The following is a 15447-nucleotide window of genomic DNA, read 5'->3' on the forward strand; positions in this document are numbered from 1 at the left end:
CCCATGAAACAAGTAAGAAAAGAAGCATAAACAATATCTTCAGTCAACTTGGGATAAGTCTTGAATCTCTAAGATATATTTTTAAGTTTTGCTCGATTCAATCTGATCCACCAAACTTGAGACATTGATTGTGTTGATCCAAATCTAATCCAACCTCCAAGATATGTTATACGTAGTTTGGACATCAAAGATGGATTGACTATCATCCAAAGTATTAGCTAGAATCAAAGCTCAAAGATTTTTTACGTCAAAATTTACCAACTTAAACATGGCAAGTTTTTTAGTTGGAAATGTCAACCACCAATTGGCACTTGTCCTTGGTACTGCTCAAAAACTGCCTCAACAATTTATATTAAAGTCCTTGATGGATTTTGAATACTAGAATCATATGACAATTCTTGAGAAATTGTTTTATATGTTTGCATTAATAATATTTATATAATTTGAACATGTGTGGTAAATTTGACTAATTAAATTATTTAAAGAAAGAATTTGAAATAAAAGATCTTAGAAAAATAAAGTTTTACCTCCACTCACAAATCAAACATATGAAATTTTTGTATATAAATTGACATATATTTAAAAGGACTTAAAGAGATTCAATATGGATAAAGCACATCTATTGAGTATCCTTATGGTTATAAGACTGCTAGATATGAATAAAAATAATTTATCGTCTTTAAAAGAAGAATAAATAAATCCTTGATCCAGAAGCACCATATCTTAGTTGGTCTAGAAGTACTATATCGTAGTGCTATAAAAGTATTGATGCATCTTGGTAATAACACACATTCTATTAAATGTGTGACCTATCTTTAGATAAATAAAAAAAATAAAAAAAGGTCTGTGACAATGTATGAAGATAATGTTATATGCATAGCTTAGTTGAAAGGGTGATATATATTAAAGAAGATCGATCAACATGTATCTCATCACTCATGATTTTAAAAAAAAATAGTGATATAAGTACTTAATAAATCCATTCAAGTGATCATTTGAAAAGGTACTATTCAAGATTGAAATACGTAAAATTTGATATGTCATGTTGTCATGAAGTGGAACAAATATGCATTTATACTCTTTCTCTCTTAATTAAGGGTTTTTACATTAATTTTTTATAAGATTTTAAGAACAATATGTTATGCATATTAAATATATAAATACTATTTTTCCTTCACTGATAATCTATTTTCTACATGATTTTCATCTTAGTAAGGTTGCACATTATCTATCAAAAGGAGAGTAGTATAAATATATTTTATTATAAAGATGTCGGATCATATTTGTTATGCTTATAAATATAAAGTTAGGAGAAATATTATAAATATTTGATCGATGAAGAAATAATACATACTTCTTTCTTTTATCCTCCTATCTCCAGTTCCTATTACTTTGTTTTTTTTTTTAATAATATTAATACAATTCACTTTTAGTTTTTAGTTTTTTTTTTTTTAACCCTAAACCTATCTCTACATCCTCACCATCATTGACAATGTCTCATTTCCAATCTCTCTAAACTCATCAACTCCTCGCTAACGAGCAACCTTTATTTTAGAATTAAGTTTTCGAAATTCAACATGAAAACCCAAATTATGTAAAATCAAAAGCTTTTTAGAACCCTTTATTAAGAAAAAAAAAGCCCTTAAAAAGTGGAGGCTTGAAGGCCAAAATTGATGCTTATGTTGGAAGAGGTGATGCCTTTGTGAAGTCCGACAACTCCCCCACTATTTGGTTCGAGAAGGTGTTTGGAGGTAGGGGAAACGACGTAGCGTGGGGTTTTATTTTGGGAGAAAAGAAGAAGAAAACACGAGAAGAGAGAGAGGAGGAAAAGAAAGAAAATTATTTTTGTTTAAAAAGGAAAAGGAAAATGTAAAATATTTTTTAACAGATATTAACAAAGAAATAGCATGTTGTTTTATACCATTAATGTCATTCAACTAATATGTTCCTTATAAGCACCAAAAAAATTAGATATCAAAATTGGAAAAAGTGATATACTTTATAAGACAACCAATAATAAACTATATATTTCATAAAACATTAGAAAAAATAAAATAGAATAATGAATAATGTAAATATATGTCAAAATCTTTGGTTGATCGGAACCTCCAATCGTTGGAATCCATTTCACCAGCCAAGAGATATACAACAGTTTTGAAACTGGGCGAACATTCTTATATAAAGTAGAACCATAGTTTATTACAAAGGAAAACAAATGAATGAATTTTATTTCAGACTTTTCTTTTTCCTGTATGCACTTTTGGGGATCTTTTCATACATATTCCGTTGGTTAATTTTGTGGTTTGGTACGACGAAGCTTTAGAAGAGCTTGGTAGAGCCCGGAATGACTTGGGGAGTCTGGAATCTCGTACCCTGAGTTGCCTGATTCTGCGGTTGAACGGTTGATTGTCTTCTTACTCTTTTTCTGAAATTACATTGAAGAAATTATAAATTTTGGATGAAAGAAGTTAATAAATGGGGGAAAATGTTACCTGATTCCCATGTTTTAAGCTGGGTGATTGAAGCATTTCCCAGAATTTAGATTGCCCCAATTCAGTGCAATTTTGCCAGTAATACAACGCAAAGTCCCATGCTCTAGCTCTCACGTCTTGTACCTTTTTGTCTACTTCTGTTCCATGTCTTGCCATGTAAGGCCGCAACCAGGTATCGTATACATAATCGCTTCCCTAAATTTATGTCAAAACCTTTATTTCCCCCCCCAAAAAAAAAGATCAAATGTGTTGCTCGTTTGTACGTTCTGCCTTTACCTTGGTTTTAGGATACCATAAATAGATTAAGAGCGTAAGCTTCAACTCCCCATACATTGGCAACCTGGGGAAAAAGTTAAAATCTAAGATTAGGATTGTAAGCAAATGAGATTGGAAGAGCATTAATAAGTCAGAGAGCATTGAATCACCATGAAATGAATATGTCCCCTATCCTCTCAAAGACTGTCAGGAAGGCCAAAAGGATCCTGCAAATTTCATGTTAATATACAAAGCTGAATAAATGAACAACTGACACAAGTTTTCGTTTCAACTTTATGCGTGCATCGTTTATGACAATAATAATGGAATAAATAGAGCCAAGTTTCCCATATCCCTATTTAACTCGATGGTGACTCATCGGTTACGTTCTAAATCTACCATCCGCTACTTCATTAATCAAACTAATGTCAGTGTAGATTACCCTTTTGAAGTAATCATTTAACACATTCTTTTTTAACGCGTTAAGGTAATTACGCAAGCCAATTAGGAATGGTTTCTCGTGACATGATGAGTTTCTAATACAAGTGTCCCTGGGCTGAGTTGGGCTTAGGTAAAGGGTTTCTAATCAAAGCTGTTGTGACACATTGTTTTGAGTCCAACTGAGGTTTGCCAAGTTCTAGCCAAGTAGCAAATTAAGTCTTATTAACTTGCTACCGTTGAATTTGTCAAGCACTCAAAGCTTGACATGAAAAACAAAGCAGGAAAAAAAAACCAATTCCACGAGTTTGAATTGCCCAAAGGTTGTCCAGAAGCATGAGAAAAGTCAACGGCTTCAAAGGAAAATGCAAGATAATTGGCAAGGTAAAGGGTTGGATTTGATACCAATATTGACACCAAAATCTGAGTTCCTGCATCTCCACTTTGTTTTTCTCCACCGTTTTAAAGCACTCAAACGCTGGATATGCATATCCAAGAATCAACCTGAACTCACAAACATCACCGGAATATATATAGGATCAAATCAAAATAAACATTCTTTAATTATAGTTTAACAATTAAAGAACTTTGAATGCAAAACAACAAGTATCAGAAAGAAGACATCTGCAAAATGACTTACATGAGCAATCTGATTATGAATTCACCCAACATTCTTCTTTTGCTTTTTCAATTTCAATTCTAATATCTACAAGCTCCCGCGCTAATTTCCCTGAACAGTAAACCAACAATGGCAAAACCAAAAAGGAAAAGGCCAACCCAAATTTCCAAACCTGTTTCCAAGACCAATTGAATTAATGAAGTTCCCTGATGTATGATATCAAAATGGAACCTTTAAAGATTCAAGAACCCTGCAAAAAGAAACAAGAAATGAATCAGAGAAACAAAGTAAAACAGAAATATAGGAAAGATGAGTTAGTTAAGATACTTTACAATGAAATTTCAGGGGTTAAAAAAGTTAAAAACCTCCGAAACAGTATAAAGGATAACTTCGATTCTGCAACAATACAAAGAAAAAGAATTGTGTTGCACGAAAGAAAGAGATAAGTGAGTTGGGTTTTTGGGGATTAGAAACTTGAGATCAAAATCAAAGGAGAATAAAAGAAAATGTTTTTCCGGGAAAAGGAGAATGAAATCAAAGCAGTTATTAATAATATATATATATATAGTTTAAAAGCTTTTGTTTGATTATAGTATTGTAATTAAAATAAAGAAGAAATGAAAGCAGAGGGATTTCTTGACGGAGACGCTTTGTTTGTAATTTTACACGCATTTCAGTAGCGGAGGCATTTCTTGGGATCTTAGTTATAGTTTTCTCTTTAGGATAATTTTGCCATTCCAGGAGGATATTACGCACATCACGTTCTTCAATTTGTTAAAACAGTAATGATGCGAAATCAACAGTACCTTATCAATTATTTTATTTTATTGACTGTAAATATAACTTTATATACTACATTTATATTAGGGTTGTTTATGAGTCGTGCCTTAATAAAAATTTAGGCATGATTGATAAGGTTGGGTCCGGTTAAGCCTAAAAATGGATGTAAAATTTTGTTTAAGTTCGGCTCAAATAAAAATGTTAAAATCTGAATTTGTCAGTTTGTATTAAAATTTTTTTAAAATTATAATATATCAAAATGCTAAAAATATTAAAATAAATATTTTCTAAGAAATTGAAAATAAATTCAAAAAAGCTTTTATACTTAAATAACACTAATATAGTGCGACTTAACAAGTAAATACTTCTAAAATAGTAGTAAAATTAACAATAAAACAAGAGTTATACAATATCCAAACAATAACAATAAAATAGCAGCAACATAATAGTGAAATGACAGGAAAACAGCAGCAAAACAACAATTTTTTTGCAAATTCGGACCGGGACGGGTCTTGGAAAAAACTTACTCGAGGCTTGACCCGATTTCTAAACGGGCCTTATTTTTTTTGCCCAAGCCTATTTTTTGAACTTATATCTTTACCTAAACCCTCCCACTTTTCGACTAGGTCTTCAAGCTGAGCCGGGTGGCCTAGCTCATGAACAAGTCTAATCTATACTATTATTTAAGCTTTTAATCAAATTAGTACATAAGTTAATTAGACACCAATTCAGGAAATAATTAAAAGATGCTCTTTTTACAAAATTACAAATATAATACAAAAAATTTTTGTCTTTCTATGTTCTTTTTTTATAAAATATTAAGTAAGCAACACTCAATGTCACTAAACTATTAGTAAATTTACATTTTGATCATCCAACTTTAAAATATTAGAAAATAATCACAACTATTCGAAGGTTTTCATTTAAGTTATTAGACTATTAAAATCGTTGTTGTATAGCTTTCTTTGTTTGCACCACCTATACTAATCGAAAGTTCTCATTGCCCTTTTCTTCTATAATTCATTTTTTTTCATGAAACAATTTTGAATATCATGAATTTGCGAACCAAAATCCAAACAAATTTCTTCTTCAATCTCTGACATTGACCGTCAAATTGACTTGGATCTAAGGTATGTTCCTCCACTCGTTGATAGGTAATAATCCACCATATCGATTGTTGAATTATTGCTTGGAGCTTGCTAGCCAAAAAGAAAAAAAACGTAACAACCAATGAATTAAATAAAAACTTTCATATGATTCTGTGACTATTTTGTAACTCTTTAAAGTTAAGTGACAATAATGTAAACTAATTAATAGTTGAGTGACTTTAAGTGTAGTTTACCCTAAAATATAACTATAGTAAAATTTGAACTTAGGACACATTATCTTTAAAACTTAAATTTAATCATTTTAACCAAACTCTTATTAAATTTTAATATATTTTTACATAAATTTTTTCACTCTTATGATTATAATTGGGGTGAAGTTAGCAATTCATTAGTGGAGGCAAAATAAAAATTTAAAAATTTAGGGGCTAATAAAAAAGCTTAAATTGAATACTTCATAATAATTAAAAAGGGACTAAATAGAGTATTATGGCCCTTAACACTGCCCCTGCTCATAATTATGTATCAACTCATTTGATTGAAAATATTCATTTGTTTGTTGGTATATGATTGTACCAATCTTATTTTAGACAAGTTATTAATTCAAGCCTCAGTTACTAATCAACAAAAAGAAACCATTAATCCAGAATATTGAGAAAATTAGAGGAGTTGTACTTTGTTGAAGATTACTTAATATTTGGAGGCAACTTTTACTTTCTGACGATTCAGAAACTTATTTAATATTTAATTAAAGAGTATGTGATTGATTTCTTCATTAATTTTAAAACTTAATATCATTTAACTCTTTCTTAAATTTTCATTTCTTTTTAATTTGATAATTCATATATATTTATTGTGTTTCATTTTTCTTGGTTAAGGGTTGAAAAATTTCATTAAAAAATTACATATCAAATTAGGGAGTAAGTTTGTAGATTATTATAACCTAGAAAATTGAATTTGACTTTATCTGGAACATTTTCTAATTTGAAGAATATAAAATGGTACATATATGTATATTTTCAACAAAATATGACGCCATAACTAGCGAAATGGTTTCTAGATTGACATTTATCCTATTAAAAGAATGTTTTGGTTTGAGATTGTCATTTCTAATGGTATGAAACTGATATATATATACGACATAACTAAAGCGCATACAACAGTTTAATAAATTTCCCAAAAAATAATGTAGTCAAAGTATTTTTAAAATATATAACCAACTTATAATTGGTTATGTTAATGTTATTTAATTTTATAAATATTTAATATTAAGACAATACAAAAAAATCTTCTTAAATATTAATTTAATTTATTACAATTTAAATAATATTATTAATAAAAATTGTAGCTTATTTATTTTCTATAATTGTTAAGTTAATTTATTTAGTTTTAAATTTGTTAATATTCAATTTTTATAATATTATATTTATCTTTGCGCTTCTTTAAACAATGAATGTAAGTAAACATTGCAAAATAAAATTTTAATTGTGGAGTTATGCATCTCATTTTCAGACCAAACAATGTGTGATATCACAACAAGGAAGTGTTTTTTGTCTCGACGAACAATTGACGTCACAACAAGAAGAGAGTTTTCGTCTCAACGAAGTGACGTCCCCTTCATCTCGATGACGCGAATGCCACGTCACAATGTGGCAACGTGTTACTCAAGTTTCTCGATTTTTTTTCTCTCAATTAAACTCTATTTTAGTTTCTCACTTAAACTCTAATTAACCTAGGGGTATTTTAGTCATACATGCTACGATGTAATAGTAATGACATAGGACTATGGATGAAAGACGCCATAACAGCAAGGTAAATGGTATAAGATCTGCAGTGTAAAACCATAGATGAAAGACGCTATGACCGTCAGGTATGATGAGTAAGACCAAGGATGAAAGACTCCACAGCTTCATGAGGTAATGCACTAGGATGGCGAAGCGGTATAAGACTATGAATGAAAGATGACATGACATCCACAGGGTAAGTCTACTAGGACGATAAACACGAGGTAAGTCTGCTGAGATAGTAAACTCGAGGTAAGTCCGCCAGGATAGTAAACATAGGCAGCTCCGGCAGAATAAAGGAACAAGATAGAAAATGTATAAGAACATAGCTAGGCTACGACAGCCCACAAAGTTTGCCTTGGGACGAATGTGGAAAGTACACCAGGACTTCAAGTGAGGAGTATAAGCCAGTACACCGATCGCGAGAAACCACGTAGATGGAGGGGTAAATGATAGCATAAGTAAGGCAAGCAGATCATAAGGTATCTACCAAATTGTTGAATGAGGTAAGGGTAGATATGGAAGCCAACAAGACACAGGGAAGGACCTAACAGGAATTGGAGAAAGGTAGGCAGCACGGGAGTTGGCCTAAATATGAGAAAATAAAAGGAGACAAAATGTCTGTCAAGACTACTTCGCTTTAAGAAAAGTCTATTGTGGGTGTACCATGACGACGATAGTTCATAGGGATAAAATGAGTAAGTGAGATGGTAGGCTCGTATAGCCATAAAACGATAAGGCAGTTGTTCGTTATGGGGATTGGTGAGGTCTCAAGATTAGTTATGTGCAAAAAGGATGATTACTGGAACTAATCCCATTATTACTACCAACAAGTTGGGATAGGGATGGGTTCTGTATGACAGCACAATACCAAAAATGTCAACGAGTCTTTAAATACTCAAGTACAGATAGAGAAGAAGTCTGCCAAGAGTTAGTACGAATAAGTCCGCCAAGGAAGATGTGTCCTAAGAATCTTTAGGCGAATAATTGAAAACAATACCAAAGGGGTTCATAATGGGAAGTCGATGAACAATAAGGAATGGTCGACGAACACTTCGTAAAAGGGGGAAAGAGTAAGAAAGATAAATGAGAAGTAAGGATTGGACCTTCTGATAGAGCGAGGTGTTCAGAACAAGGTCTAAAGGAGAGTCCGACCAAAGAAAAGTTGAAGAATGAGCCGCGTAGCTCGAAGGATCGGGTGAAGTCCGCCACCCTGATGTTAAATATTCGCCTTGGGCAAGCTAGGAGTATTTATATTTAATTTATCTATGTTGTTTACCCTCGTGCGATAGGGTTTATTTATAATCGGATGAATGAACTCACTAAGTTCATTTGAACTTACAGAGTTGATTGACGTTAGCAGGACTTGCGAGGTTGATCGAAGACTTCAAGGAGAGACTAAGCCAAAGGAAACAATGAGATTAGAGATCGTCAATGGGTCAAATCATGCATATAGGAAAAAAAGAGGTTACCATTGGAGGCACCGCCTTAGAATAAATAATGGTGTAACTAGATGACATTCATAGAGTCTGGACACTGAGTTAGCTAGCCATTAGTCATACTTTAAAGGTCTCATTATAAATAAACAGATCGTTTAGAGACAAAGCATTTAGAGGTTGAGGCATCGATTGTATGAATTTATATTATTAATTTTATTTTTTAAAATTATTTTACCTTAGACTATTTATTGTAACTAAGTTAGCCAAATTAAGTATGGGTCCATTTGTGACGTTCATACTCGGATCAGGTGGAGGGGTCGAGCGTGAGGTGTTACAATTTTAGGCAAAATTCCTAACTGAGTTTGCACTTAGGATTCCATAAGAGTTGTAGAATGAGTAGGACGCCCAACTTCAACCATCTAAGGATATTGGGTTTCCTAGCACACATATTCACAAATGATGAAAAAGAGTTAGAACCACGGTCAAAATTGTGTACGTTTGTAGAATATCCAAAAGCGGTTGGATCCATAGGCAACGACAAATTCCAAATGGATTGAAATTCAAAAGGTGGATTTGCCTTTAAGGCTATCATACTTTCCTAGCTCACTTGCTTACAAAGCAACTTTGCATTCAAGGTTATCATCACTATACCTTTTTTTCTTCAGCAAATTTGCATCAAGGCTATGGTACTTTCTCCTCTAGCTTGCCTACAAGATGGATTTGCCTCCAAGGATATCATACTTTTTGGATTCACTTACCTACAAAACAACTTAGCCTCCCAGGCTATCATACTTTCCTAGTTCACTTGCCTACAAGACGACTTTACCTCCATGATTATTATACCTTCTGAGTTGGCTTGCTTTCAGAGAAGTTTTACTTTCAAGGCTGTCATACTTCCATGTTCCCTTGCCCTCCAAGCTCAACACCTGTTCACTTTACTTTTTTAGGTTTGTAAGAGCAATCAAATTATAGACATATTCGTAATAACTTTTCCTAAATTTGCAAATAGGATTATGCATAAATTTTTTTGGCTAAAAACTAATGAAAAAGAATCTCTTTATATCAACAACACCTTGTGAAAAAGATCTCACCAACAACACAAAAACTTCCTCAACACTTTTTTTGTCTCAAGTAAGCTTCCCTTCAATAGGGGCTATTATTTTGTCTCCACCGCACTTGGAAGACCTCGCTAGGTCAACCACAACGCATAAAGATCTTGTCAAGTGCTTCATGGCTAAAGACATATAGACTATGCACGATATTCATATGATCTTTACAAGCCTCACACTTGTCCTATAAGAATTGATGGTTGTATAAGTCACCCCTCATGACTTGAATGGGGGGCTCCTCATTCTCAAGACAAGATAAAACTAAGAGAAGGAGAGAGATCCTCTCCCCACTTCAGGAACACCTCCACCTATCATCCATCTTTATAATTCTCAACTTCTGAGCAAACCGTCATCAACTATGAACCCATATTTTCTCATCCACTATATTCTAATCAATTTTTTACAAAATGTTTGTTTAAACTAATTAAACATATATAATCATTGCTTATTTAATTAATTATAATATCAAATTCCCAACTTTTTTAACCAACTAATTAATCCCAGTGTAATTAATTATATAGTAAAATTATTTAATATACTATTAGTGGATTGTTTATACTTCACAAGGTTGAAAGGATAATTTAAGGTGTACTACAAAATAAAAATTAAGAAAATTGTAGTAGTTTTTTTAACTCTAAGTACAATTTTAAAAATCCCTTAATTATAATACTATAGTGATTAACTTCTTAACCAAGCAATGAAGATAAGTAAACATAGTTTTTTGGCCAATGATAAATAAATATAATTAAAACTTTATTCCAATTGGTTTAAAGTTAAACATGTCGTATAGTTTTGGTCCGGTTTAATATTATTCATGGGTTAAGTTATTTTTTATGTGATTTTAACAGCTCCATTGGAATTGAAACCATGTAAAATATATATTATTATAAATTTTTTTATTTAAAAAGGAAAAAAGAAAAAGCCCACAAGAGTAAAATATCTTAGGCAACCAAAGTATTATCCAATACAAGTTAGTAAATGACAATTGGATAGTCCAAACCGAAATAGAAATATATGTTTTCATCAAGGGCTAATTGGGCTAATATATGCGCAGCCCCATCCGACCTATCAACATACTGGAAATTAATGAAACCAAGGCTAGCACAAAGTTCATAGACCTGATCAACAATAAAATGAGTATACAAAGAGCAAGTAAATTTAACCAGCTAACAACAATCGAACTCAACAGTCATATGGGGAAGCCATGCTCCTTTCTCCTTAACTAGATGAAGTGCTTCCAAAGTAGCAATAGCCTCGAATGAGAGCTAATCAAAGGTTCCCTCGAGTTGGTGTTTCCACAACTGCTCGTCCCTGTCCTCTCGCCTCTGTATCAAACATTTAGCTTGGTGCTTCCCATTTCGCAAATAGCCGCTTGCCAGCCAATCGTTGTCTTAACGATCCTTTAAATTGGACTTGAATAAACAATTTTCTTTTGCCGTCGGATCGAAGTAGTTAAACATTAATGCTTGGATTCCTCATTTACTCGTTTCGTTTCCATCATTCATTTGTCAATCACTTCTTCAATAGTTTTTTATAGACTATTGGTTTTATATTTTATACAACTTTTTACAAAACAAGTATTGTATTTATATCCTTTGTTGTTTATTTGACTATAGAGTGCTATGAATCAAAGTGATTCTTTTTGTTGAAGTTATTTATAAACTAAAATTGAGTGTTCTGAATCAAATGATGTTTTCCCGTTAAGCAACTTTTAATATAACTCATTAAGCACATAAAAAAGTTTTGTTTTAAAGATGATATTAATATGCAAATAACCCGCGGCGTTTGAAGCATATAATTTAATAAAGGGTGAGCACAAACTAATGCTGTGAACATTTTTTAGCTTGATTTTGTTGAACAACACAAATAAATAAAAAATAAAAAATACTATCTACAGAAATGTAGGAAGATCTTGGACTTGTAGCATCAACCTTAATTATAATGTAAAAGAAACAACCACACACTTGGTATATTCCAAATAAACAACAAATTCGGCCACACATTTGCTTGTAATATTGGTTTTAGTATTTGAAATGGAATCAAATACGCATTTTACTAAATTTTGAGATTTTATGTTAAGAATATATCTCAAAATTAAATGTATATTATGATATAAAAAAATTAATTTGGTTTAAGTATACACATTATTAGTGAGATATAAATTGTGAGGTTTGCTTTGTATTTTGTATCATGTTGATATATGTTTTGTTTTATTTATTAAATGTTATTTATTAGACATAAAATACGTATTTATCAATATAATTTTAACAGTTTATTCCTTCATTTAATGCATTGAGGTAAATTTATTAACTTTTCAATAAAAATATCGAATTACACATTGAGATATAATTTATGATTTTTAACCACGTTTCAGCCTAGGTCCCTCTAAACTATTCCGTATATGGGACATGTTTCAAGACCGTACCAGTCACACCCAAATGTATGCAACCTTGCTCACATGCATGTTTAGGCCACACACAGAAGGAAAACACAAAAATTACAGTGATAAATATATATGGAGAAAAAAATTTGTATGAAAGTATTTGTAATAAAATTAAGTAATAAATTTAAGGCATTAGGATATTTTTCATTTTAATTAGAAAGGGAGATGTTTCAAACATTCTTAATAAACCTGCTGGAGTTGGAACCGGAAGACTTCAGTTAGTAATGGCAAACTTGAGAACAAGTTTAATGTTTTAAACATTCTTAATAACCTTGAACCCAAATTAACTGTTCTCGAGGGGTCAGGGAGCTTTCTCATTTGTAAAACATTGTTCGCTCAATTCACCCCACCTCTTGAAGATCCTTCAAATTTTCGAATCTTTTGATGCGTCCTTTTTTTAAAAAAAAAAGTAAGTTTTCCTCATCCTACTTCCAGATTATATTTGATTATTTTTTTTGGTTGCCTGCAAAACTACAAGAGGTCCATGTTTCTGTAGCTGTTGCTAACCTTTTCCCAACTTGGATGGTTTGCTTTTGGTGCATTCCTATGCAGTAATAATGACTTGACTGCACAGTTTATGATAATTGGTCTGCCCTTTGAATAGCTTTATCAGCTAATAAATCATGATGCTTCTTGCTTCGACTTACTTTTAGTTTAACAAAGAGTGTTGAGCTTCTATTATCTTCAGTGCTGTACTAGATTGATGGTGAGTAGAGGAAACCAGGTATCCATGCAACACCACATGCATGCCCCAGTATGCGTGTTGTGTTGGTTTATTTATTTATTTTTTCCATCATTGTGTTTATAGTGTTATATACATTTATGTAAATCTTAACATGTTTATGTATGCTTTTTATATTTTTAGCTGGCTTTAATTGTCGTTCCCGTCGATAATGTTGTAATTTTTGTAACTGGAAAAACCTAATATTGGCATTTTCAGGTTGCTGATCAACTTATTTGATAGTATTAGTCTTGTATTTCGCCCCCTGAAACTGGTGTCTGACCACACCCATACACCTAGGAACCCCAAATGTGATCCTTTATTGTAAAGAGTCCATAATCTCGAAAACATATGTAGTCTTAAATGGTCAATGGTCAATGGTCAATGGTCAATGCTTCAGCATTAATATTGCACGTGAATGTTTAAAGTACAACCAGCCTCTTATATAATCAGTAGCCTAATTGCATAGTTACAAATGCACCTAATAATTTTGCACATTATTACGAAACAGAACAACTGCAAATATAAATGAATGTTCTAAACATGATACCTTTAAATATAAGTAGAATATGCTTGTTGGTTACTCTTCAATAAATAAGATTATAATTTTAACTCTTCACGAAGTTAGATTAATTTTTAATTCAATATAATAATTATATTAATGTATTAGGGTATGTTTGGATAGCATAGTATAATTAAATGAAAGTTTAATACACTCTTTTATAATTGTAACGTGTTTGACTGGCAAAATGTAATTAAATCGTAATTTTCTATATCATGTTTGGTAGTATAAATTGAAATTACATAGTTACGTAATTTATATTTAAAATATATATTAATTACTATAAAATTATTAGTATAATAAAATAATTTCTAAACAAGTAAAAAAATTAAAATTAAATCATCATATTTATTATGTCTAAAAAGTTGTTGATAATACGATTACTAATAAAAAGAAAAGGAAAAATAAGCATCATATGCAACTTTATCCAAGTGTGATCTAGTGCAAATTTGTTAGGATATTTCCTCTTTAATATTTAATATATGCTCCTTACCATCCTATGTCGATTCTTAACAGAGTTCATCATCATCTAGATCTAAATCTACATACTTAAAATTATAATATGGATCATATCGATTCCACTTATGATTTAAGTAATACTATTCAACTTTTTTTTATACCATACTAACGTGATGTTGTTAGTATGGGAAATATTTTTTAGAACAACAAATATTTTCTTAACTACATTTCAAAGCTTTTAATATTTCAAATTAAAGAGTTCACGAGCTGTTTATGGTGCTTGTATCTGACATATTTCTCTCAAATGGTATTATACCCCATCATATGTACAAGAAAACATTTTCTATTTGCATAACTTCGACCTTGTATTATTTGGGTTCACAATCCAATAGTCGATAGCTTTAATTATAAAAATTTATATAAACTTAATTTGGAGTGAACCTATCCAAAGGTCGGGCTTGAACAATGATTTTTGTATCTCGACTCTGCCCAAATTCAATTTAAATAATAAAAATATTTTTAAAATTTAAATTTAATTATAAAATATCAATTAATATTTTATTATTTTATTATTTTTTGAATAGTAAAATAGGCTTTTGGGAGGATCAAGTAGGCCCAAAAAAGAGACTAGGCATGAAAATTTTTTAGGACTGAGCCTTGGCCCAACTCATAGATAGCTCTAATTTGAAGAAGTATGCTAAGTTATATCTCTTTTTATACTACATAAATTAATTAAAAATAATATAAAATTTATAATATATAACCTTTATGGTTTTATAAATTGTTCAAAACTTTCATAACACTTCTTATAAATAATATATTTTTTCGCAGTAACTTTAAAAAGTTATTTTTATAAATAAACTATAATAAAAAATTATAACATTTTTTATGAATAAGTATATTATTTTTATAAATATACAACATAATACATAAATAAGTTATGTTCACACTTTTTAGCCATAATTTTTTTATAAATAAATATATTATAACACTTTTATAACATGTAAATTATTTTTATAATAAAATTTTTGGTCATAACTCTAAAAATTTTATAAGATTTAAATAATATATTTTTATCACTTTATAAAATACACAAATTATTTTTATAAAATAATTTTAATGATTTATAATATAAGAAATTTGTTGTCATAACCATCCCAATCATTCATACATGTTCATGCTTATAATCTAATTTTTAAAATTTGTATAAAATATTTTTTAAATTTAGATTTGGGTGTAA

General features: G+C 30.7%; 1 protein-coding gene across 2 annotated transcripts; it reads right to left on the bottom strand.

The window, feature by feature from the left end:
* Window positions 1-2090: 2090 nt before the first annotated feature.
* LOC108456302 (HVA22-like protein j) lies at window positions 2091-4477 on the bottom strand. Of its 2 annotated transcripts, none has more exons than XM_017754901.2 (7): window positions 4170-4477; window positions 3826-4054; window positions 3591-3689; window positions 2918-2974; window positions 2769-2832; window positions 2493-2687; window positions 2091-2425 (listed from the first exon to the last, which is right to left on the bottom strand). In XM_017754901.2, exons 2-7 carry the CDS (start codon window positions 3855-3857, stop codon window positions 2291-2293), a joined length of 582 nt encoding a protein of 193 aa, XP_017610390.1. In that variant the 5' UTR covers window positions 3858-4054; window positions 4170-4477; the 3' UTR covers window positions 2091-2290. The 2 variants fall into 2 exon arrangements, with proteins under 2 accessions (XP_017610390.1, XP_017610389.1); XM_017754900.2 differs by having other exon boundaries at window positions 4137-4477.
* Window positions 4478-15447: the final 10970 nt, after the last annotated feature.

This window comes from Gossypium arboreum, chromosome 9 (assembly GCF_025698485.1).
Source record: "Gossypium arboreum isolate Shixiya-1 chromosome 9, ASM2569848v2, whole genome shotgun sequence".
NCBI lineage: Eukaryota > Viridiplantae > Streptophyta > Magnoliopsida > Malvales > Malvaceae > Gossypium > Gossypium arboreum.